Genomic DNA, 24854 nt, shown 5'->3' with positions numbered 1-24854 from the left:
CATATATATATAGATATATAAATAAATAATATCACATACACCGCTAGTTGAGACTGCTACCCAAGCCAGATGCTAAACAAGACAAAAAATTGAATTCATTTCCTACAATCAAAACGTAATTCATCTAAAAAAGAAAGCCAGTTTTGCTTCTGTTCCTGGTCCATTCCTATTATGATGCCACGGTTCCAACCCATTTCTCAGGGTAAAATGGCCGGCATGGATTCAAATCCTTTGCCGTGTGCCAACACATGGACCGGCACCTCGGCCAGCTCAGATTGGCAGTCAGTGCTATTCCCATTCTCGACCCCAGCTTGTCCTGATGGGCAGTTCTTCATAAACTTATTCTGCGGAAAGCAAAGCCCGGGCGAAATTCATTTGCCAAATCCAAGCAACGTTGCAGTCCGGTTAGAGCTTGACAGCGAGGGAGTTATCTAGGCCAAGCCACAGCATGAATCAATGCTAAAATGGCTGCCCAATTGCCACGCCAAGCCCTCCTCACCAGATAAAAACAAAATGAGGCAAGGGTTGAGGGGGAGACTAATGGGGTAGGCCTTAAACCACGTCACCATCCCTCCTTCCTATGCGTAATCTCCCCCCCGCCCATGCTTTCCTCGCCCAGTGGTCTGAAAATGTCCATTGTTTTGCCACAAGGAGGGAACCGTTAGGCATTTGGGCCTGTTCTTGCACAGGCCTTTTCCTGCTTCCTGGGAGGCCGACGGAGAACATGGTGAACTGTTGCTAGGCAGCAGCCTCACACCTCTCTAGCGCCCCTTCCTTATCAAGCCCCCCTTCCTTACCAAGCCCAACATGGAGAAGGGAAGAAAAAAGAGGAGGAGGAAAGAGAAGGAAGCAGTTAGCCCAAAATGGGGGAGGGCGCCCCATCCTTTTCACAGCCATGTTTGGAGAAGGCAACCGTGTCCACTGGCTCTTCCTTCAGTGCCCAGACCAGAGTTCACCCTCAGCTGTGGCACAGTTCTTTGACGCCATCCTTTCACCTGAAAGAGGGTGCAAGAGGTCACCGGCCAAGAGGAAAGGAAAAAACGCTTCTCATATCTTCGCCTCACTTCTGTCTTCTCCTCCTTCTCCTTCTGCTGCCTCTAGGTAGGCCTCTCCGGAGGCTTGTGCGAGGTCGGCCATCAGGCCCAGGTTGACGCACTCGGGGCATTTCTCTGGGCTCTCGGCGGCCGACGAGAAGATCTTCCCGCAGTCCGCGCATATGAAAGAGTTCAGGCCCAGGTGGCAACGCTGGTGCCGGATGAGGGCCGCCTTGGCCTTGAAGCAGCTCCCGCACTCGGGGCAGACGTAGGGCTTCTCGCTGGTGTGCGTCCGCTCGTGGGCGATGAGCTGGGAGCTCTCGCGGAAGCACTTCCCGCAGCCCAGGCACATGTAGGGCTTCTCGCCGGTGTGGGAGCGCTCGTGCGCCACCAGGCTGGAGCGCTGGATGAAGCCCTTGCCGCACTGCAGGCAGATGTAGGGCTTCTCCCCGGTGTGGGTCCGCTCGTGCTTGCTGAGGCTGGAGCGCACGCTGAAGCTCTTCTCGCAGTAGAGGCACTGGTAGGGCTTCTCGCCCGTGTGGGTCCGCTCGTGGGCGACGAGCTCCGAGGTCCAGTTGAAGCCCTTGCCGCACTCCAGGCACTTGTGGGGCTTCTCGCCCGTGTGGGTCCGGATGTGGGCCATGAGGTGCGAGTTCTGGCTGAAGCTCTTCCCGCACTCGGAGCAGGTGTAGGGCTTCTCGCCGGTGTGGATGCTCTGGTGGCGGATGAGGTCGGCGCTCAGGCTGAAGCCCTTGCCGCACTCCAGGCACTTGTAGGGCTTCTCGCCCCGGTGGCTCTTCTCGTGCAGAACCAGCGTGGCCTTCTGGCTGAAGCTCTTCCCGCACTCCAGGCAGGTGTAGGGCTTCTCCCCGGTGTGGCTGCGCTCGTGGATAATGAGGCTGGAGCGCTGGTTGTAGCTCTTCTCGCACAGGAGGCACTTGTAGGGCTTCTCGCCGGTGTGGGTCCGCTCGTGCAGCTGCAGGTGGGAGCTCTGGCTGAAGCGCTTGTCGCAGTGGGAGCACTTGAAGGGCTTCTCGCCCGTGTGCGTCCGCCCGTGCGTGTTCAGCGTCGACCGCTTGCCAAAGCTCTTCCCGCACTCGTTGCACTTGTAGGGCTTCTCGGCCGGCGGGGGTTTCGGGGCACCCGGGCTCAGGCCCACCACTCCATAGCCCTTCGAGACCTCTGGGAGACCCTTCTTCTGCAAGAAGCTCTGCTGCACGGCGAACTCGCTGAAGTCGAAGAAGCCCCTGCCGAAAGGGATGGAAATTGGTCCCCGGCTGTCCAGAGAGTGGCCCTCGGATGCTCCAGCCTGGCCGTCCCCCCGGGGGAAGCTGACCTCGTCTCCCCCCCACATCATCCGGTTCAGCTGCAGCCGCTCCGAGCTCCCCAGAGAAGGCTCCCCTTCCTTGCTGTGGCCTAACCAGCCGGCTGCAGGGACGAGAGCGTCAAGACAGGGAGAGAATTCATCAAAAGGAGTAGCAGCAGCAGATTTGGCTAAGCAAAGGTAGATATTATTGCAGGCGCCGTTTGGAAAGCAAGGTCCTAGTCCTCATGGGTTGTATTTCAGACCCACTGAAATCTACGAAAGCGGCTAAGTATGAGGTCCACTCATTTCAGCAGATCTACTCCTGCTGCAAAGATAGAACTGAAATCAAGCCGGCAACTTAAATTAAATTACCTAGTGCCGGCCAGTCCATTAGGCTACTCCATCGCAGCTGCTGAGGAAGCCTGACTGCATTTGGCCATCCTTGAACTGGCATCAACTAGCAGCCAATCCATCAGGCTACCTGAACTCTCGTTCAGGTCGGACACTGAGGTCCAGCTCCGAGGGTCTTCTGGCGGTTCCCTCCCTGTGAGAAGTGAGGCTACAGGGAACCAGGCACAGGGCCTTCTCAGTAGTGGCACCTGCCCTGTCGAATGCCCCCTCCCCATGGATGTCAAGGAGATAAACAACTATCTCACTTTTAGAAGGCAGCCCTGTTTAGGGAAGTTTTTAATGTTTGATTGTGTTTTTAATATTCTGTTGGGAGCCGCCCACAGTGGCTGGGGAAACCCAGCTGGATGGCTGGGGTATAAATAGTAATTATCCATCTGAGCTAGTCATTATAAGAACTGCAGCTTCAAGGAATGGGTGCAGTTGCTTTTTCCCTTCCCCCCTCCCCATCACTTTTTCCACATGCATTGCGTTTTTCGGATTGAGGGCCGACCCTCTTACAACTGATCTTTCCAAGTCACTCTTGAGCATTTTCGACTAAAGAGTGGAGCAAAAATGCTTCAAATAAAAGAGGAAGCAAACTAGGCAGCTCACTGCAAAAAGCTAAGAAGCTAAGGGGCATGCATTTAAAGGGCACCCACCCTGGGACCCTTGTTCCCCCTTCAGAGCTAAAAATCCCCAAACCCTTAACAAACAAAGGTCATTCTGCCCAACACAGAGTGGAAGAGGCAGACCTTTGAGTCTCAGCATCATCTCCTGGAAGGCAGGGCTGTTCTGACACAGATCACCGTATTTCCGTTTGAGCTCCTCAAGTCTCTGCACCAGAGTGTCCTCTTCTTCCCTGAGGATTATGAGGCAGTGGGAGAGAGGGGTGGGGGGATACGTAAACAGAAAATGAACCACGTAAATAGCTTTAAGTTTGAACAGCAAAAAAAGACTCTACATTAATAGAAAGCCTCCTTAATGCACAAGAGGTCCTGGGTTCGTATCCCTGTCAGGACCTTCAGCACAAAATACCCCAGAGAAGTGTTTTATTTTTCTGTTCCTTGCAGGAAAGATGGGCAACAGGGGTAAGGCTGGACTTTCACTCGCCCCAGCCAGCATGGCCAGAGATGGTTGCAAACTGGGATTCCAGCAACATCTGGAAGGTCGTTCTTATCTTACGACTCAACCATGATTTCCCAGGCCCCAACACCCTCTGCTGGCTCTTAATGGACATGGCTATTGCAGGCCCATTAATTTCACTTCCCAGGATTCTTTGGGGGAAGCTGTGACTGTGTATATTGGCACAATACTGCTTTGAATGTATGGTACGGATGAGGCGTCAGATGTACACAAGTTTGAGGATCCCCTCCCCCACCTCTGGGAAAAAAAGCCCGAAAGCAGGTGAATTCTTACCTGATTTCAATGCTTCCCGAATCCTACAAAGGCAAAGTGTTGGCGGAGGGGGAGAGAAGGAGAGAGAGAGGGGGGGGGGAAGAGAGAGAGAGAGAGAGAGAGAGAGAGAGAGAGAGAGAGAGAGAGAGAGAAGGCACAAACCATGAGCTATACAGGGAAAAATTGTTCATTTTCTTACAAAAAATGAGAGCCCAGCAGGAGCAACAGGCAGCAGGTTGTTGGCCTCTGTCCCAAGCGGCAATGGAGTACCAAAGTGACCTTCCCGGGACACAAACCTGTATGGAGGTTCTGGGTGAAAATTTTAGATTGTTTTTAATGTTCGTTTGGAAAAAGGAGCTAATAAAAATGGACAACAGCTGTGGAACTCGCTGACACTGGATAATAACTGGACAGTTACTGCAGTAGTAAGACATTTTCTTTCTCCTTTTTAAAATATATAGATAATAAATATATAGATATTAAAGAGGTTGAGAAAGTGCCGGGGGCACCAGTCACAAAATGGCCGCCGAAGTGGCATGGTGTAACACTGATGAGCAAAAAAAAGAAACAGGACCCCAAGATGATGTGGGCATGCCCCCCAATCAATGGGGGAAGAGGCACCCACATCAACCCCCGCCAGTCAGAGGGAGAAGCTCTTTGCACCTCTCCCCTGTTCAGCGCAGAAGGGAAGGAGCCCGGTCCTCTCATCCAATGAAATGTGGGCACGTTTAAGAGGGATTTTTTCATTTAGGAGAAGCTGAGGCAGTGCAACAGGAATTTGGCAAGAAGAGCAAAGCGTCTCCTGTACATTGTGGATTTTTCAAGGGATATTTACAAAGGCCTTTTGCAGGTGCCACTGCTGGAGGTACTGGCAGGCAGGCTGGCATCCTTGGGCAGTATGCTGGCAATCCCTGCAATTTATGATAGCCGGCTTGGCTCCGTGTTTTGGGTCAATAAGGAATCTGCCCACCCGTGTCAACTATTGAGTCTGCTTACCCTACACTGAACTCCACCCCCCAAAAACCCTTACCACTATCTCCTCACTGCTGTTTCCTTCTTCTCCATCCTCTTCCTTCTTCTCTTTCCTCAGGTCCATCGCTTCGGAATCCGGCAACACCTTCCAAGGAATAAAATTACTAAGATCAACAGAAACCAACAGCCGCTGCTTCCTCCTTTTGAGTATTTCCTTTTTAAAGAAATGTGCAGCTCCAGTTACTATGAAGATTAAGAATTCGTGTGGCCAGACACTCTCCTAGCGTCTCTCTTCAAGTTTCATCCCAACCTAGCCACAAAATCTATCCACATTTTCAGCCACTTCAGCTGTGATATACAGTTGCACCTTGGATCCCGAATGCCATGGTACTCGGACGTTGTGGCTCCCAAACTCCGCAAACCCGGAAGTGAGTGTTCCGGTTTGTGAACGTTCTTTGGAAGTCAAACGTCTGGCGGGGCTTCCAATTGGCTGCAGGAGCTTCCTGCTTTGGTTTCTGAACGTTTTGGAAGTCAAACGGATTTCCAGATCGGATTCCATTCGACTTCCAAGGTATGACTGTATACATGTTGGTACTAACACGTAAGACCCTCATACAGCTCAGGACCACTTTACTTGGGAGACTGCCTTATCCCTTTTACAGCCAAGTAGAGCATGCTGCAGTCTGCAGGAATGTTTTTATCCTAAAATTCCCAAAGGAGTAACCTGGCACAGGGCTTTTAGCGTGGCAACCCCTGTTCTGTGGAACAGCACTCTGGTCAAGATACAACAAGCACCCACCTCCTGGAAGAGATCAAATCTCATTTTGGTTCTAACAGTCTTTCCCGGCTGACTAAATGGGTCTTCACCATGAGCGGCCACTTGTTAGGGCTTTAAGTTTAAAAAGCACTCATTGTATTCTCTTCCACGCAAATGGCCTTGGGATCCTGGTTTAGCAGATTAAAAATTATTGTGCCATCAAACTGATGGCCCATAGCAGTGATATGTGTAGAAGCCTTAACAGGCTTATTCCTGCAGCCGCTTGCCAGTTGCCAAGCCCAATTCAAGGCGTCAACACTGACAAACAAAAATCCCAAACTCCCAGCCCCCTCTCCCCAGTGGACACTTGAAAATTGCTGGTGGTCTTGAAAGGACTACTAAATAATTTTTCCTCCTTTATTTCCAGGAAAATATTTCTGCCTGCATTTCCAGGAAAATTTAGCCACAACCCTAAAGAAATACCACCCCTCCGGCTGATCAGTACCTCATTGCTGTTTCCGAATTCCTCTTCCGTAGCATCCACGATCATCAGTTCGTCGCTGCTGCTGTCCCCTTTAACCTTCTCGCTTTTGATATCTAACTGATCACTGAGACTCTCCTGTAATTTCTCATGCTGAAAGTGGGGGGTGGGAAGGAGAAAGAATGAAACCCTTAGGATCTGATTTGGAATAACATTCCTGATCACCACGGCAGTTTCTGTGGTTTAAAAAGGCTTCAGCAAGCAACAGCAGTAGGGTCATCATGGAGTGTTCCCTTATGAATCCGGCTTACATTATTCTGTCTGCCATTTGTGTAAGTGTAGGTCACAGGCTCCACCTTCTCTGACAGAAACCATGGTTTACTGGGCACGTGGCTGAATTACTAGTTAGAAATCAGTCCTGGTTTCATAACTGGGGATTAAATCAGTTTCCTGGTATGGGTGTAACAGGAAACCATGGTTTAAACAATCCACAGGCCAGCACCTCAACTCGATGTACATGTACCTCAGCATCTTGCAGTAGATGTACTTTGAGTAGTTTGGAAATCAGACACAAGCTGGCTGATAAGCCCAGAAAAATGGTCCACTGTCTGAAACAAACCACCAGGTAGAACCACTCACACCTCAGACCAGTTTTATGGGAATTTTTCTTTCTTTTTACAGTATTGTTACATTTAACAGCCTACACAAGGGATGCGGAACCTTGCAGATGTGGCTAGGCTAGGTTTTATCTCCTACTTCACAGATGTGGAATCTGTTGCCCTTCAGACTTTCCTGGACTACAAGTCCCATCATCCATGGCTGTGCTGGTTGGGTGGCTGATAGGATTCAGAGTCCAACAGCATCCGAAGGGCCTATAGGCATCGTTTACTGGTTTAACTGGTTGTTAGGCTTATGTTCCGATTTCTAAAGTTCCTTCTATACTGCAAGAGTTGATAATTCTTCTGCAAGAATTCTGATGAAACAGTTTGCTGCCCTCAGACCAAATAATTTTAGCACCGACTAATAAAACGACATCAAATGCAAACAACTGCTATTTTTATAAAGCGTATCTGGACAGAAGTTACGTGGACGCATTATCAAATCCTAAATTACACAAGAACGTGCTTGGCTCACATCTGAGCATGCCAAAAATATCAACGCTAAAAATAGCATCCACTGCAAAGACAAGTAATCTAGGCTTTCTTTCTAAAGGAGGAGGTGAGACATAACTGCCTTGGTTCAAGATGGGGAAGTGGTGGAGAACCAGTCTGGTATGGCCGTCTGGGTTGCCTCTGAAGGATGTCACAAATAGGAATACAGTGGTGCCTCGCAAGACGAAAAGAATCCGTCCCGCGAGTCTCTTCATCTTGCGGTTTTTTCGTCTTGCGAAGCAAGCGGCTTAGCGCTATTAGCGGCTTATCGGATCAGCTGATAAGCGGCTTATCGGATCAGCTGTTAAGCGGCTTAGCGGATCAGCTGTTAAGCAGCTTAGCGGATCAGCTGTTAAGCAGCTTAGCGGATCAGCTGTTTAGCGGCTTAGCGGATCAGCTGATAAGCAGCTTAGCGGATCAGCTGTTAAGCGGCTTAGCGGACCAGCTGTTAAGCAGCTTAGCGGATCAGCTGTTTAGCGGCTTAGTGGATCAGCTGTTAAGCGGCTTAGTGGCTTGGGGAAAAGGGGGGGGAACCCGCAGGAACTCGCAAGACATTTTCGTCTTGCAAAGCAAGCCCAGAGGAAATTCATTTTGCGAAGCACCTCCAAAACGGAAAACCCTTTCGTCTAGCGGGTTTTCCGTCTTGCGAGGCATTCGTCTTGCGGGGCACCACTGTATACCTTGCATTTCCATTCCAAGAAGTTGAATTGTGCCTAACTGGGGTGAGGAAAACCAGCTACAGGTCCTTTCCCAGTTATCTCTGGAACCAGCATGCATTGGTGCAAATAAGTGTTTGAAATTCTCCAGGCGCATTTTGCATGTGGTTATTGGCCACTTGAAACCGAGTAAGGATTCCCGGTTGCCAGGATGGCGCCTGATGTCTCCACCATCTGGAGGTGCATGCCTGGGGATCGTTGGATCTTGACCGTTTTCACATCCTGTAGAATTATATCTGCTATATTCTATCTGCACAGTTGGAATGAAGTTCAGGAACGCAAATGTTGCTTTGAAAAATACAACTGTTGAACCGCCTGGCCCAGAAATGGCACCTAGGCGTTCCGCTTTGGCAACTGTAACCCTGGTTTTTAAGGAGCCGTTTGACGCCTACCTTATATATTTGAGTTTTCTAATGTGGCAAGACCACCTGGAAGAATTCTACCCTTATGATTTCTATATCATATATCCATATATAACCATATATCCTAATGATGATTTTTGTATATCCATGTATCCTAATGAGGTTTGAATCGCTAAGGCTTCAGCAGAACTAAAGTGCTTAGATCTTAAAAATCCAAAAGTTGCCCTCTGCCCCATTTCTCTCTCTGCCCTGCTATTGTGCTTGAAGGAAACAACAAATCTGATGTTTTGGCATTTTTCTATAGGGATCTTTCTCCAGACAGCTTCTCAGGCTCACAAGATGGGGCTGAGTTAGGTAAAGGTAAAGAGACCCCTGACCATTAGGTCCAGTCGTGACCGACTCTGAGATAGGGAACAGGAAAAAACATGCAATGTTCTAAGTCAATAACAGATTGTGGGGGTTATTCAGACTTCAACAGTCGAATAGGTTTCTTTTCCTCTTTATTGCTGAAAATTATGGTAAAGGGCAAATTGACGCACCATCAGAGGAAAGCAGAAGTATTCTTTACATGGGCAGAGGAAGTGCTTGTGCATGCTCATTGGTTTGATTTTTGCTGCAACATACGAATATGTCATGGTTTATGCTGTTTGTACTCAGGCATAAAACCCCAATTCACAGGGGTTTCGACACCCAGACTCTGGAAACGATTCCACTGGGTCTTTATTGCTCAGCAATAAACTTTGCCTTCTTTTTCTCCACTGCTGTGTCTGTCGATTCTTGGACACAATTTGAGTGGGCCACAGGTATTTCATATATACTTGCAACACTAACACTGGTGCAGAGGTGGGGATATTTCCCCCAGTTACAGAAAGCTGCCTCATACTGAAGGAATGGGTTTCTGTGTAGTAAGTTTAAAAACTGACTCAATCCCTCCCCCCTTTTGTTCTTTCAAAAGAGAGCACGTAAAACTTGAACTGTTGACCAAAACCATAATAAGGACACAACTGCATAAACAGTTCTCTCCTTTATCAGTCACAGCAAGGGATGGCCTTGGCTCTCCAGGGGAACAAAGAAAACACGTCAGAACTTTATCTTATGTGCTGAACACAAAATATGTGCAAGACCAATGTCCGGGGAAAACGCCAAAAGCCTGTTCCCGGAGATTATGATGTCTTCCCAGATAAGAGTAGGAAAAGGAAGATCCTTTTATGGTCAGAAGTACAGGAAGGAAGATCCTTTTATGGTTGAGAGTACCAGAGCAGGAACATATGTGATGTCAACCTGCGTATACAAGTTGACGTGGCTGGGGAAGGGGGAGAGGATGCCTGGAGGATATATATACTGCATGAAACTTCTCATTTCTTTGTACTTGCTGTGGACTCACCACCCAAGTGCCTTCTGCTATCCGGAGAGCAGAATAAACTCTTTCTTTGAACCAACCTCGGTGTCATTTTGACTTCCTTCCTCCTGTCCAGGAGCAACACAGACCCAATCGGTGAATTCCAATAAGGCTACAATACCGAATCAGGACACTGGTCCAGCCACCTCAGGCCGGGAACATTCCCAATTCTTTTTGGAGATGTTGAGGATTGAACCCAGGAACGTACAAGAGATGTTCTGCCAATTAAACTACACCCCCTCCTCATAAAGGCTTTCAGATCTTTTTCTTGCCTTTTGGCACCCTAACATCACAGAGAAAATCTCCTAATTTTTTGTGTGCAGCACGCCAAGGGCATACGGAGCCCTAGAAAAACAGGAGAGGATGTTCCTAACCTTTAGCTCCTCAGTGGCAGCTGATGCTTCAACTTTCTCTTCAGTCAGCATCTTCTTGCTGTCCGCTGGCTTCTCAGGCTGAGCTTCGCGGTCTCTTCTCTTTTGCTTAAGGAGCGTGAGGCGTTCCTTCGGCACCACCTGAAGAAAGAGAAACGTTACCTGCTTGCTGATTTGCTTCAAGATGCCAGGAACTGAACCTGGACGTTTCTACCTTTGAAACATTTGCTCTGTGCTATGGCTTCTTCCCAACTGATTAAAGGCCACAAATTACGTGGCAAGGACTTAAATCATGGGTAGGCAAACTAAGACCCAGGGGCCGCATCCGGCCCAATCGCCTTCTCAATCTGGCCCGCAGATGGTCCGGGAATCAGCGTGTAGAATGAGTAGAATGTGTGCTTTTATTTAAAATGCATCTCTGGGTTATTTGTGGGGCATAGAAATCCGTTCATTTTTTTTTTCCTTTTCAAAATATAGTCCGGCCCCCCCAAGGTCTGAGGGACAGTGGCTGAAAAAGTTTGCTGACCTGTGGCTTAAATCATGCGCATGTATTAAAAGCCACTAGGAGATCTTTCATCTTTATAGAGGGGAATACTAACCTTTTCTTTCCTATAACTGTACAGTGGTACCTTGGGTTACATACGCTTCAGGTTACATACGCTTCAGGTTACACACTCCGCTAACCCAGAAATAGTGCTTCAGGTAAAGAACTTTGCTTCAGGATAAGAACAGAAATTGTGCTCCGGTGGTGCGGCAGCAGGAGGCCCCATTAGCTAAAGTGGTGCTTCAGCTTAAGAAAAGTTTCAGGTTAAGTACGGACCTCCGGAACGAATTAAGTACTTAACCCATGGTACCACTGTAATAGACTGAGTGGTGCATTTCTAATAATCTCAAGAACTTATTTCCAAAATAAGTTCACCTCTGGCATCCTACTACCACCCTTACTGTCTGTATGCTCATATATATCTTTTATGTGAACCATCCTGAGACCTCTGGGTATAGGGCGGTATATACCGTAAACTCAATTAATAATAATAATAAAAACAAGGCCAACCCCCCCAGAGTCCATTTTCAATATCAAACACTATTTTATGTGCAATGTAGCCATCTCTCTATTGATGTTTATTTTTATTATTTTACTCCATTTTTTATTTTTATAACGTCGTAAGCCGCAGTGGTATGTTTTTATGATACAATGGTATATAATATTTTTTATAAAGAAAATAATAAACTGGGGTGGGAGGAAGCTGACAGTTATCCCTTCCTTCCTCCGAAAAGGTCAGGGACCATTCTGTCCTCACCCATTCTCTCCCCACAACCACCATGCAGTTTTGACCTGTTCAGAACTTAAGCACTACAGAAAAGAAGATAAAATGAGGCTAACGGCATAAAAGCCGTACAAAAATAAAAGTATTGTTATGAATATTACTACAAATCTAAAATACTGATTTGAAGCAGAGTTGAGAAATTAAATCATAATTACCAGAATCAGCAAAGCTAGAATTGTACAAGGAAAAGGGATGAGAGATGCTGAAACGATGGGATATTTGTAGCCATTTTTTTCTTTGGGAGGAGACTCCCCCCCCCCCCGCGCCATTATCAAAGAAAAGCAAGATTACATTCCACAGATATCCAACCACATGAAAGGATTTGATAAATCGTATGCCCAAAATACATGCATTGCAACTTCTGCAACAATTTTGATTCAACATAGCTTACTATCATTAAAGCAAAACCATTTCAGCAACATCTAATAAAACTATATCAAACAGCAAACAACTGCTGTTTTTAAAAAGTGTATCCGGATAGAAGTTATGTAAGACATATTACCAAAACCAAGAATGTGCTTGGCTCACATCTGGGCATACTAAAAGCATCAATGCTAAAAACAGCATTTGCTGTGAACACAACTTGTTTGACTAATCTAGAAGATTGATTAAGTTGGACCAATTCAAAGTTTTATTTTAATAACAGGAGACGTTAAACGCAGTGTTTCAAGATAACGAACAGGGAGTAGTGATGTACTGGTCTGGTACACGGGTCTGGCCAGTCTCCAAAGGACATTACAAAAATAGAAACATGTATTTTATTCCTGTTTTAATAAATTTAATTGTACTTCATTGAGATAAGGCCCAACCCTTGCTGCATTTGAAAATATTATTATCATCATTTAATTTCTATACCACTTAATATATTAAAAATATCTCTAAGTGGTATACAGAAAACTGAAACAACAACAACTTAAATAAAATATTGCAAAATATAGTTACATATAAAAAAAGTTACCTTAATACAAAGTTACTATTTATATCTCAATTCATTTTCCTTCTGACATACCAGGTTATCTCCCAGGGTCCAAAAAGGCCCTCAGCTTACCCACAAAAGCCTCAACTTGCTTTTTATGGGCCCAAGGTGGATGGTACTTCCTCAGGCATTATTAATACTTACTATTAGCTTCACTCATAAAAACAGCTCAAAGCAAATTACAGACACACAAAAAGAAATATTAAAAAAAATTACAATAAACACAGTCAATAAAAAATGAAAGCACACCCTCTGTACAATTCCCCAAACTGGGAGCCACCATGAAAAGGCCTGTTTCTTGTGTTTCCATCCTGCAGATTTCTCACATGGATGTTGATCGCAGGGTTTGCAGGAAGGTTCAAATGGAGAGAGGTAGTCCTCAAAGTCTTCTCTTCTTTGGTGATAACTCGTAGCCAAGTAAGATTGTCTTCCATGAATACGGCTTTAACAGTGAATCTGTAAGTGACTGTGGAGGCCAATTGTAGATCCACACATTCTTCACAGTGGGGACAAAGGTGGAGAGCCACAGGTTCCTTCTCACTCCTACTGGAATGGAAAACAATTAAAGCTTTGGAATGCAACTTGGTAATAGTCGTCTTTCTTCTTGGGTGGTCACTCTTAGCCAAGCAAGATTGTCTTCCATGAACAAGGTCTTAACAGTGGGTCCATAAGTGACTCTGGAGGCCAATTCTGGATCCACACGTCCTTCCACAGTGGGGACAAAGGTTTCCGGGTGGGAGTTGATCACCGTGTGGATTTGCCAAGCGCGCCTTCTTCTTAGCACGTTTCTCCCTTTCGTCTTGAGTTCAAGCATCTTCAAAGTCCATGACACCTTTGGTAAAGGCTGTTCTCCAACTGGAACGCTCGCAGGCCAGTGTTTCCCAGTTGTCGGTGTTTATACTACATTTTTAAAGACTTGTCTTCAGAGAGTGTTTGAATCTCTTTTGTTGACCACCAGCATTACGCTTTCCAGTTTTAAGTTCGGAATAGAGTACTTGCTTTGGAAGACGATCATCAGGCATCCGCTCAACATGACCGGTCCAAAGTTGACACTGAAGAATCATTGCTTCGACACTGGTGATCTTTGCTTCTTCCAGTACACTGGCATTAGTTCGCCTGTCTTCCAAGGGATGTGCAAAAATTTTCCGGAGACACCGTTGATGGAATCTTTCGAGGAGTTGGAGATGGTGTTTATAAGTGGTCCATGTTTCATAAGCGTACAGTAAGGTTGGTAGTACAATAGCTTTGTAAACAAGCATTTTGGTTCCCTGGGAATGTCTCGGTCGAGGTACTGGGATCCTGATCCACATAAGGCTTTATGGGTCAAAACCAGCACTTTGAAACTAACTGGTAGCCAGTACAGTTGGGCCAGGATTGGCATTGTGTGCCCAGACCAACTTGCAACCTGGCTGCCAGGTTCTGCACCAGCCGCAGTTTGTGAACCACCAAGAAACATTTAAACATTTCAGCGTAGTATAGCATCAAAATGATTTTAGTTACTGGTATTTATTTGCAAAGTGTGTCCAGATATTTTTTTTTCAAAATGCGAGCAACAGCATCGAGTGATCGATGCTGCAAGCTCACGACTCATTGAGTCTGTATGCATACTTAAGGTACAAGGCTCATTTATACTTCATGTTGCTATGTGGATTCATTGTTTTACAGTTTCTAAGTGTCGCACGATTACATTATAAAGTAAAAGTAAAGGTAAAGGTACCCCTGCCTGTACGGGCCAGTCGTGTCCGACTCTAGGGTTGTGCGCTCATCTCACTTAAGAGACCGGGAGCCAGCGCTGTTCGCAGACACTTCCGGGTCACGTGGCCAGCGTAACAAAGCTGCTCTGGCAAGCCAGCACCAGCGCAGCACACGGAAACGCCGTTTACCTTCCCGCTATAAAGCGGTACCTATTTATCTACTTGCACTTGGGGGTGCTTTCGAACTGCTAGGTGGGCAGGAGCTGGGACCGAACGCCGGGAGCTCACCCCGCCGCCGGGAGCTCACTCAAACCGCCGACCATGCGATCGGCAAGTCCTAGGCACTGAGGTTTTACCCACAGCGCCACCCGCGTCCCTCTACATTATAAAGTACAGTAGTTTTATTCGACGTTATAAATCAAGCGCTGCAAGGTGTTGTTTCTTTTTGCTTTCCAAAGTAAGGTCAAAGGTAAAGGGACCCCTAACCATTAGGTCTAGTCATGACTGACTCTGGGGTTGCGGCACTCATCTCGCTTTATTGGCCGAGGGAGCTGGCGTACAGCTTTCAGGTCATGTGGCCAGCAGGACTAAGCTGCTTCTGGCGAACCAGAGCAGCGCACGGAAACGCTGTTTACCTTCCCGCTGGAGCGGTACCTATTTATCTACTTGCACTTTCATGAGCTTTCAAACTGCTAGGTTGGCAGGAGCATGGACTGAGCAATGGGAGCTCACCCCATCGCGGGGATTCAAAGTGCCGACCTTCTGATCAGCAAGTCCTAGGCTCTGTGGTTTAACCCACAGCGCCACCCGTGTCCCTTTGCTTTGCAAAGTACCGTATTTTTCGTCCTATAGGACGCACCAGCCCATAGGACGCACCTCGTTTTTTGGGGTGGGGAATGAATAAAAAAAAAATTATTTCCCCCCTCCAAGCCTTGCACATGCCTGCCCGAAGCACGGGGCACCCTCCGGAGGGCTCCGCGTGCTTCGGGCGGCAGGCTGCCACCCCAAGCCTCGCGCGCCCGGCGGGAGCTCCTGCCGGGCACGCGAGGCTTGCAGACACTCGCCCGAAGCACGGGGAGCCCTCCGGAGGGCTCCCTGTGCTTCGGGCAACAGGCTGCCGCCCGAAGCCTCGCGCGCCTGGTGGGAGCTCCTGCCGGGCGTGCAAGGCTTGCAGACACTCGCCCGAAGCACGGGGAGCCCTCCGGAGGGCTCCGCGTGCTTCGGGCAACAGGCTGCCGCCCCAAGCCTTGCGCGCCTGGTGGGAGCTCCTGCTGGGCGCGCAGGGTTGCAGTCACTCGCCCGAAGCACGGGGCACCCTCCGGAGGGCTCCGCGTGCTTCAGGCAACAGGCTGCCACCCCAAGCCTCGCGCGCCTGGCGGGAGCTCCTGCCGGGCGCGCAAGGCTTGCAGACACTTGCCCGAAGCACAGGGCACCCTCAGGAGGGCTCCACGTGCTTCGGGCAACAGGCTGCCGCCCCAAGCCTTGCGCGCCTGGCGGGAGCTCCTGCCGGGCGCACAAGGCTTGCAGACACTCGCCCAAACCACGGGGAGCCCTCCGGAGGGCTCCCTATGCTTCGGGCAACAGGCTGCCACCCCAAGCCTCGCGCGCTCGGCGGGAGCTCCTGCCGGGCGCACAAGGCTTGCGGACAGCTTCCTGAAGCCTGGAGAGCAAGAGGGGTCGGTGCGCACCGATGCCTCTTGCTCTCCAGGCTTCAGCGAAAGCCTGCATTCGCCCCATTTCCCCTTCATTTTTGGAGGGGAAAAAGTGCGTCCTATGGGGCGAAAAATACGGTATTTCTTATCAAATAAAAAAGTGGTGTGGTCTGAGCACATTTTTTTTCCTGAAAGTGTGGCCTGGAGAAAAAAGTTTGAAGAACCACTGTTTTAGAACATAAGTAAGGCTCAGCTATTGGATAAAGTTCAGCACCCTTTTCTCACGGCAGCCAATCAGATGCTCTTTTTATTTTTAAAAAAATACTTAAGAGATTTCAGGCAAGCATTCTCCCATTGAGCTACAGCCTGTCCTCAGATAATTAGGAACAAAGGGAGCTGGCATATATTGAATCAGACCCTTGGTCCATCTAGCTCAGTAATGTCAACACAGACTGGCAGCAGCTTTCCAGAGTGCCAGGCAAGAGACCACCCCCACCTATCCCAGCCCTACCAGTTGGGATAGCTCAGCCGGTACAGCATGAGACTCTTATCTCAGGGTTGTGAGTTCGAGTTCCACGTTGGGCAAAAGATTCCTGCATTGCAGGGGGTAGGACTAGATGACCCTCAGGGTCCCTTCCAACTCTATGATTCTACCTGGAAATGCCACTGGTGTTGGGACCTGGGTCCTTCTGCATAAAAAGCAGGTTCTCTGACACTAATTTTCCTTCCTTCCCTATAAAAAGTGGGAGCAGAACCTCAGATCTGTATTGATTTTTTTTAAAAAATTGATTTCTTTTTTGCAGGCAGATGCTCCTCCACCTTGCCTTAGCTACACCCATGCAACTGTGGTTTGAACCTGCAAACTCCTCCATTCAAAAGCAACGCTCTAATCCAGACCAATTAATACAGCTTTTTAATTTCTTTTAAAGTTAATGATCTTTGTTGAATGTGGACCTTTGCACGCTCCCCTTTCCTCCCTGATAATTCCTACCTGAATTTTCTCTTCTGCACCCTTTTCAACGCCGGTGTCCATGGTAAAGCTGGGCTGATGGCGGAAATTTTGTGCTCCTAGTGGGGGAGGGGGAGAGGAGAGGAAAAGAAAAGAAAAGAAAAGGGAGTTTTAATTATTATTTTTAAATGATTGAAAGGGAAAGCGGGGTGCGGTGGGAGAGAAAAAGCAAGCAAGCAACCCGGATCTCTCTCTCTGGGGGCGCAGAAAAGTCATGAGTTCAAGTTTGCAGCGCTACCAAGGCTCCATCGTAGAACATTTGCTTCTCGACCTCCTTCCGCATCAGGAGAAAAACCAGGAGGAGCAATCGCTTCGGTCGAGAGCGCTAGGCCCCACGTGCTGCAGCGCCGAGCCCCTGAGCACGTGCAGAGTGCAAATCGTAGCACCACCCAGCTCTCCCCGGGAAGCAAGCACAACCTAACTTCAACCCCCCCAAAATATATATATTTCAGGGAAAAGAAAAGGTGGCTGCGGGCGGAGGCGGAAGGATTATTATTACTATTATTATTATTATTATTATTATTAAAACATGCTTTAGAGCATGTGCAAAAAGTCTTCCCTTCCCCCCCCCCGCACCCCAACCTACGGAAACGGATGGCGAAGCGCAGCCAAGCTCGTCTGAAGGCGCCGAGAAGTCCCTCCGCCTGATGCAACAGGGAAGGCCAGGCTCCTTCTGAGCATGTGCAAAGCGCGCCCCGCTACCCTTTCCTGCAAGGATCGCCCACCCACCAGCCCGCCCCCTCCCACACCCACCTAGGCTGGGGGCGGGGGAAGGCGGAAATCGTTTCGGAGAATGCCTCTGAGCATGTGCAAAGTGCACCCCTCTCTTCTTCCCCCGCCCGCAGGCTAAAAGATCCTTTCTTGTGCAGGAAAGCGGGAGGGAAAAATCAATAATAAAAATATAAATATACTACTACTAGTTCTGCAAATCTGTCGGAGCTGCTCCAGCGGAGCCCAGCCTCTCTAATCCCCGAGTCTTTGGGAGGAACGTCTGCATTGCTAACTTAAACCGGTTAGCCACCCACTCGCTTCCCCTCCCGCGGAACCCTGGGAGTTGTAGGGCGGCGGGCCCGGCGCGGCCATTCTCCGCGCGGCCTCCGGGACTACAACTCCCAGGGTTCCTTGCGAGGCGATGGACGCGGCGAGCTTTGCAAAGGGATCGGAGCGCCTGGAGCAGAGACCAGTTTTGCAGAGAAGAAAAGAGTCAGTGGGGGATAAGACCTTCAAAGCAGGGGGCTTTTGTTTTCATTTATAGTTTCTTTACTCCTTGCCCGTCTCCTCGCCCCGCACCTGGAGTTTGGTTTCTTTTCAGGAAACCGGTTTGAAACCGAATTAAAGGGGCGCCGTATAAACGCGGCTTCGCGCCGCTTGAGGAAAGCAGACCTCCTTCCCCGCTGCCTGTCTCCCGCGCCCCTCGGGGTCCAGGGATCCGGGATGGGTGGAAGCGTGGGCTGAGCTCACCGTTCACACGGGCAGCGCCCGGGGACAAAATCCGGCGCGGCTGCCCTGCGAAGCGGAGCAGAGCAATAAGGAGAGGAATCCGTGGCTTCTGCGTCCCCTCCGCCAGGACTACCCAGGGCCATAGCTGTCAACGTTTCCCCTTTTTGTTAAAGGGAAATTCCCTTATTCCCAATAGGATTCCTCGCGAGAAAAGGGAAAAGTTGACAGCTATGCCCAAGGCCCTCCTGTGGCCATGGAGAGATCATCATCATTATCATCGAATTTGTATACCGTCCTTCATCCTGGCCTGTTGTCTTTGTCCATGGAGTTTTCTTGGCAGGGATACTGGAGTGGCTTGCCGGTTCCTCCTCCAGGTGGATCACGTTTGATCAAAACTCTCCACTATGACCTGTCCATCTTGGGTGGCCCTGCACGGCATAGTTCATAGCTTCTCTTATTCAAGCCCCTTCGCCACGGCAAGGCAGTGATCTATGAAGGGCTCACTGGAAGGACAGATCCTGAAGCTGAGGCTCCAATACTTTGGCCCCCTCATGAGAAGAGAAGACTCCCTGGAAAAGACCCTGATGTTGGGAGAGATGGAGGGCACAAGGAGAAGGGGTCAACAGAGGACGAGATGATGGGACAGTGTTCTCGAAGCTACCAGCATGTGTTTGACCAAACTGTGGGAGGCAGTGGAAGATAGAAGTGCCTGGCGTGCTCTGGTCCAGGGGGTCACGAAGAGTCGGACATGACTAAACAACAACTTCATCCATAGAACTCAGGGGGTTCACAACATGAAATTACAATACAAAAAACTCCATGCTAAATAATAAATAATAAACATAAGAACAAAAACAAACCAATAATCCCTCTCCCATAATCCATTTAAGGGCGTTGGATGTCAATCAGCCAAAGGCCTGGAAGAAAAGGAATACTTTCTCTTGGTGCCTAAAGGTGTATAATGAAGGTGCCAGGAGAATATCCCCGGGGGAGAATAGCCAACCATCCGCTTGTGGCTGTATATGTTGAGTGCAAGAATTAAGAGCAAAGCAAATAAAGAGTTGCCAACTTTTTCTTTCTTCTCTGGAGAGGGGCTCCTCTGCCTTTTGCAGCCATGTGACAGGCAGAAGTTATTACTATTATTTATCGCTTCTTTATGCTGTGAACCGCCCTGAGATCTTCGGGTGAATGGTGGTATGATTTCTAAAATAATAATAATACAGTCAAACCTCAGTTGTGGAATGTAATCCGTTCCAGAAGCCCGTTTGGCTTCCAAAACGTTCGACAACGGAATCGCGGCTTCCTATTGGTCGCAAGAGCTTCCAGCACTCAGCGGAAGCGACATCGGACGTTCGGCTTCCAAAAAACATTTGAAAACTGGAATGTTTACTTCCAGGTTTTGGGCATCTGGGAGCTGAATCGTTGAAAACAGAGCCGTTCAGGAGCCGAGGTTTGACTGTCAGAAATCTCTGAGAGATGTTAGGAGACTCCTCTCTGAGCTACACATCTCAGAGTTCCCTTTAAAGAGGGGTTGATTGGCAAAGCACTTTGGGAACTCTCAGCACCCATAACAAATGACAGTTCTCAGGATTCTATGGGGTGGAGGTAGCTATGGCTGTTATAATGGTATCACAGTGCTTTAAATGTATGGTGTGCATGTGTCCTCAGGCCCTGAAACAAGTATTGCTTCATAGAATCATAGAATTGTACTTTTGGAAGGGATCCCGACGGTCATTTAGTCCAACCCCTTGCAATGCAGAAATCTTTTGCCCCAAGTGGGGCTCAAACCCATGACCCTGAGATGCTCTACCAACAAAGCCATCACAACATTGCAAGTATATAAGGAATACCTGTTACCCACTCAAAATGTGTCCAAGAATCGACAGACGCAGCAGTGGAGAAAAAGAAAGCAAAGTTTATTGCTGAGCAATAAAGACCCAGTGGAATTGTTTCCAGAGCCTGGGTGTCGAAACCCCTGTGAATTGGGTTTTTATACCTGAGTACAAACAGCATAAGGGACGCGGGTGGTGCTGTGGGTTAAACCACAGAGCCTAGGACTTGCTGATCAGAAGGTTGGCGGTTCGAATCCCCACAACGGGGTGAGCTCCCATTGCTCGGTCCCTGTTCCTGCCAACCTAGCAGTTCGAAAGCACGTCAAGTGCAAGTAGATAAATAGGTACCGCTCCGGCAGGAAGGTAAACAGCGTTTCTGTGTGCTGCTCTGGTTCGCCAGAAGCGGCTTAGTCATGCTGGCCACATGACCCGGAAGCTGTACGCCAGCTCCCTCGGCCTATAGAGCAAGATGAGCGCCGCAACCCCAGAGTCGGCCACAACTGGACCTAATGCTCTTTACCTTTACCTTTACAAACAGCATAAAACATGACATAGTCGTATGTTGCAGCAAAAATCAAACCAATGAGCGCGCACAAGCTCTTCCTCTGACCATGCAAAGAACACTTCTGCTTTTCTCAAATGGTGCGTCAATTTTCAGCAATAAAGAGGAAAAGAAATCTATTTGACCATTGAAGCCTGAATAACCCCCACCTTCTGTTATCGACTCAGAACACTGCATTGTGGCTGGCTGCTCTTTCCTATACCACTCCCCCATGCCATCTCGTGAACATGAGAAGCAGTCTGGCAAAGGTTCCCTATAGAAAAATGCCAGCACACCAGATTTATTGTTTCCTTCAAGCACAGTAGCAGGGCAGAGAGAAAGAGGGCAAAGGGGAAACTTTCTTGAGATTTAAGCACTTTTAGCTCTGCTGAAGCCTTAGTGATTTTAAACATCATTAGGATACTTTGGCAAGTTCTTAAAGAAACGGGAGTGCCTGATCACCTCATCTGTCTCCTGAGAAATCTCTATGTGGGACAAGAAGCTCCAGTCAGAACTGGATTTGGAACAACTGATTGGTTCAAAATTGGGAAAGGAGTATGACAAGGCTCTTGAGAGTCCCATGGACTGCAAGAAGATCAAACCTCTCCATTCCGAAGGAAATCAGCCCTGAGAGCTCACTGGAAGGACAGATCAAGAAGCTGGGGCTCCACTACTTTGGCCACCTCATGAGAAGAGAAGACTCCCTGGAAAAGACCCTGATGTTGGGAAAGATGGAGGGCGCAAGGAGAAGGGGACGACAGAGGACGAGATGGTTGGACAGTGTTCTCGAAGCTACCAGCTTGAGTTTGACCTAACTGCGGGAGGCAGTGGAAGACAGGAGTGCCTGGTGTGCTCTGGTCCATGGGGTCACGAAGAGTCGGACACGACTAAACGACTAAACAACAACAACAAGGATACATGGATATATAAAAATCATCTCTAGGATATATGGTTATATATGGATATATGATTATATAGAAATCATGAGGGTAAAATTCTTCCAGGTGGTCTTGCCACAACAGAATGATTTACCGTAGATCTTCCTTCTTCTCCATGGCTATGACACACACACATGTATGTGAGTACACCAGTGGTTTTTAACTGAAGTTTTGTTATTTCTTTTCAACTGCTGCGGAGCCATTTTAACCACAGCTTCCTGCTTTGGATGAAAACGGGAACCTGGTGAAAACTCCCTGCTTGGCCTGTGTCTGCGCACAAAAGTCTCCTTCACATCCCGGCTTATTAAGTCCTGATGCCATTTGCCCAAACTCTAAAAAATGGGGTTCTGTTTCAAAGCTATAGCTTGCCGCAATACGAACTCACCCTTGCCTTGCCACAAGTCAGTCACCTTCCTCTCAGCACGCTGGGTAGCTTGGCATCAGGTTTGTGCAGTGGGAGACGGCCTTCACATGCTTTATTTCCACACTGTACGAGGACAGGAGCTAAGTAAGATTTGCTTTCCTGCTCATGTGACTGTAGGCTCCTCCCCTTGTTGATGGGCGGAGCCTGAGAGGGATTGCTTTGTTTTTTGAATTACAAGATGCATACTGTGGCTCTTTACAGCAGCGTACATTTAAAACATCCCTCCAAAAAATAATAATAATAAACTATAGTTTATTCTTCAGAGCTACAATTCCTAGCAGCCTTATAAAACCATATACTGTAGACACACACGAATGCCTTGGGAGTCAAACATTCTGGCCCCCCGAACAATCGAAAACCGGAAGTAAGTTGTTATGTACTGAGTTGAATAGGATCCAAAATGCAGCCGTCTGATTGGTCCTAGAACAATAGGATTCAGAATGCAGCAGTCTGATTGGTCCTAGAACAATGCAGCAGTCTCATTGGTCTGCAGGAGCCACCCAATCCAGCTCCAGATGGAAGTGAATCCACAACCTGATTTGCTTACAGGAGAATTCCAGAATTAGCCAATCACATGCAGCCCATTGTGTAAATAATGTATATAAAGCAGATACTGTGGGGAAACAATTCATTCCTCCTCACCACTATGAGCTGAATAAAGAGCATGAAATCACTTTGCGACTCTGAGTATATTTCATAAATGTTCCGGTTTTTGAACTTTTTTTGGAAGCCAAGTGTCCAGCGTGGCTTCCGCTATTGTTTCCAGTGCGCCTGTACAATTGGAAACTAATAAGAAGCTGTGCCTTGGTTTCCGAATGTTTTGGAATTTGAATGGACTTCCGGAACAGATTCCGTTCGACTTCCGAGGTACGATGGTATATTAAAAAAAATACAGTTCCCAGGATTCAGGGGGAGGGGTGTCCAGATTTAAATGTATGGTATATATATAACCTTAACAAAGGTAGCATTGGAGGTCAAGGAGGAGCAGATTCTATGGTGCTAAAGTGACAGATAATTGCCTTCCCTGTGTATCCTGTAACAGAGAAAATATATAACTTGTTTTGATTTTTTTAATGCTCCTTCTAAAAAAAATATTATATTGGGAAATAATCTATAATGAATTGAAAAAAAATGTTTAAAAGTACTTTTCCAAAAAAAAAAGACAAAAAAACAAACAAAACCTAGAGTACTTTCTGTTGGGGATAATTCAGAATGAAATTCCCAGGTGTCAAAAAAGGTTATTTATGTATGCTACTACTGTGGCCTGTGCTTTGTTAGCCCAAAAATAGAAAACGAGTGAGGTCCCAACTACTGTATAGAAGAATGGCAACTTAAGATGACAGAATATGCGCAACGCAGATTTAACATATAGAATTAGAGAACAAGAAGAACATACGTTTAGAGAAGATTGGAAAACGTTTATTGAATACCGTATTTTTCGCCCTATAGGACGCACTTTTCCCCCTCCAAAAATGAGGGGAAATGTGTGAGCGTCCTATGGGGCGAATGCAGGCTTTTGCTGAAGCCTGGAGAGCGAGAGGGGTCGGTGCACACCGACCCCTCTCGCTCTCCAGGCTTCAGGAAGCTATCCGCAAACCTTGCACGCCTGCGGGGAGCCCCCGCGGGCTCGCAAGGCCCTCCGGAGGACGCCCCATGCTTCAGGAAGGTGTCCGCAAGCCTCCCACGCCTGGCGGGTGGTCCCACCGGGCTCGCAAGGCTTGCAGGCAGCAGCCTGTTCTGGGGGCTGGAGTCGGGGGAAGCTCGGGCTTCCCCCGTGCCAGCCCCATGCCTGGGGGGGAAATATTTTTTTTCTTTATTCCCCCCCCCCCAAAAAAAACTAGGTGCGTCCTATGGGGCGGTGCGTCCTATGGGGCGAAAAATACGGTATATGGGGGGAAATTGTGCATGGCTGAAAAAGTTGGCAGCTTTAAGATAAATTCAGCAGTGTAAATGAGGTTTGATGGATGTATTAATGGAATATTGAATGGTTTAGTTTTTGTAAAATACAGTGGTACCTCAGGTTAAGTACTTAATTCGTTCCGGAGGTCCGTTCTTAACCTGAAACTGTTCTTAACCTGAAGAACCACTTTAGCTAATGGGGCCTCCTGCTGCCGCCGCGCCGCTGGAGCCCGATTTCTGTTCTTATCCTGAAGCGAAGTTCTTAACCTGAAGCACTATTTCTGGGTTAGCGGAGTCTGTAACCTGAAGCATCTGTAACCTGAAGTGTATGTAACCTGAGGTACCACTGTATGCAGGGATTTATGATATCTAAAATGAACCATGGGAAGAGAAGAAGGGAAGTCATTGATATCTTAAGGATGTTAAAAGAGTGTTTTAAATTGTATAACAGAAAATTTAATAAAAGTTCTATTAAAAAAAAGGAGAGTTGCGATTACTGAATGCTAGCAGAAACGTTTATTCTGGCTTGATCATGTTCGCAGAATGGGAGATGGCAGGAGCCCCCAGAATGTGCTCTACAGAGAGCTGGCTATAGCACCAGGCCCATTGCCAGACCCTTGCCAACACCCACAAGGCCTGGAAACAGGCAGTTGTGCATCCATAGCATGGAGAAAGGAGGGAGGAACGCAGGGAGAGAAATGCCATGGTGTATCTGCAGCAGCGCATCGGGACACCTCCATCTGCCACCAGCTGCATCGAAACATGTCTTCCCTGCATCAGTTTCTAC

General features: G+C 48.0%; 1 protein-coding gene across 7 annotated transcripts; it reads right to left on the bottom strand.

Moving 5' to 3' along the window:
• Positions 1–825: 825 nt before the first annotated feature.
• On the bottom strand, positions 826–22431 carry LOC309364574 (uncharacterized protein). Of its 7 annotated transcripts, none has more exons than XM_081902173.1 (8): positions 22130–22431; positions 16976–17052; positions 10338–10475; positions 6360–6488; positions 5156–5242; positions 4147–4169; positions 3483–3589; positions 826–2462 (listed from the first exon to the last, which is right to left on the bottom strand). In XM_081902173.1, the coding sequence occupies exons 2-8, from the start codon at positions 17015–17017 to the stop codon at positions 1048–1050; spliced, it is 1941 nt and encodes a 646-aa protein (XP_081758299.1). In that variant the 5' UTR covers positions 17018–17052; positions 22130–22431; the 3' UTR covers positions 826–1047. The 7 variants fall into 7 exon arrangements, with proteins under 7 accessions (XP_081758299.1, XP_081758298.1, XP_081758300.1 ...); XM_081902172.1 differs by lacking the exon at positions 22130–22431 and adding an exon at positions 17908–18026; XM_081902174.1 differs by lacking the exon at positions 22130–22431 and adding an exon at positions 17911–18008.
• Positions 22432–24854: the final 2423 nt, after the last annotated feature.

Source organism: Podarcis melisellensis (assembly GCF_964234715.1).
Source record: "Podarcis melisellensis genome assembly, chromosome: 2".
NCBI lineage: Eukaryota > Metazoa > Chordata > Lepidosauria > Squamata > Lacertidae > Podarcis > Podarcis melisellensis.
This window is presented reverse-complemented; position numbering and strand designations above follow the sequence as displayed.

What these genes read in the sequence shown, in the direction of transcription:
- LOC309364574 (XM_081902173.1), bottom strand. Translation starts at nt 17,017, where the DNA reads ATGGACACCGGCGTTGAAAAGGGTGCAGAAGAGAAAATTCAG. An exon ending in CTGCCACTGAGGAGCTAAAG is followed by an intron (nt 6,489 to 10,337) that starts GTTAGGAACATC and finishes CCCCACTTTCAG; the next exon opens with CATGAGAAATTACAGGAGAG. An exon ending in ACAGCAGTGAGGAGATAGTG is followed by an intron (nt 4,170 to 5,155) that starts GTAAGGGTTTTT and finishes TTGCCTTTGTAG; the next exon opens with GATTCGGGAAGCATTGAAAT.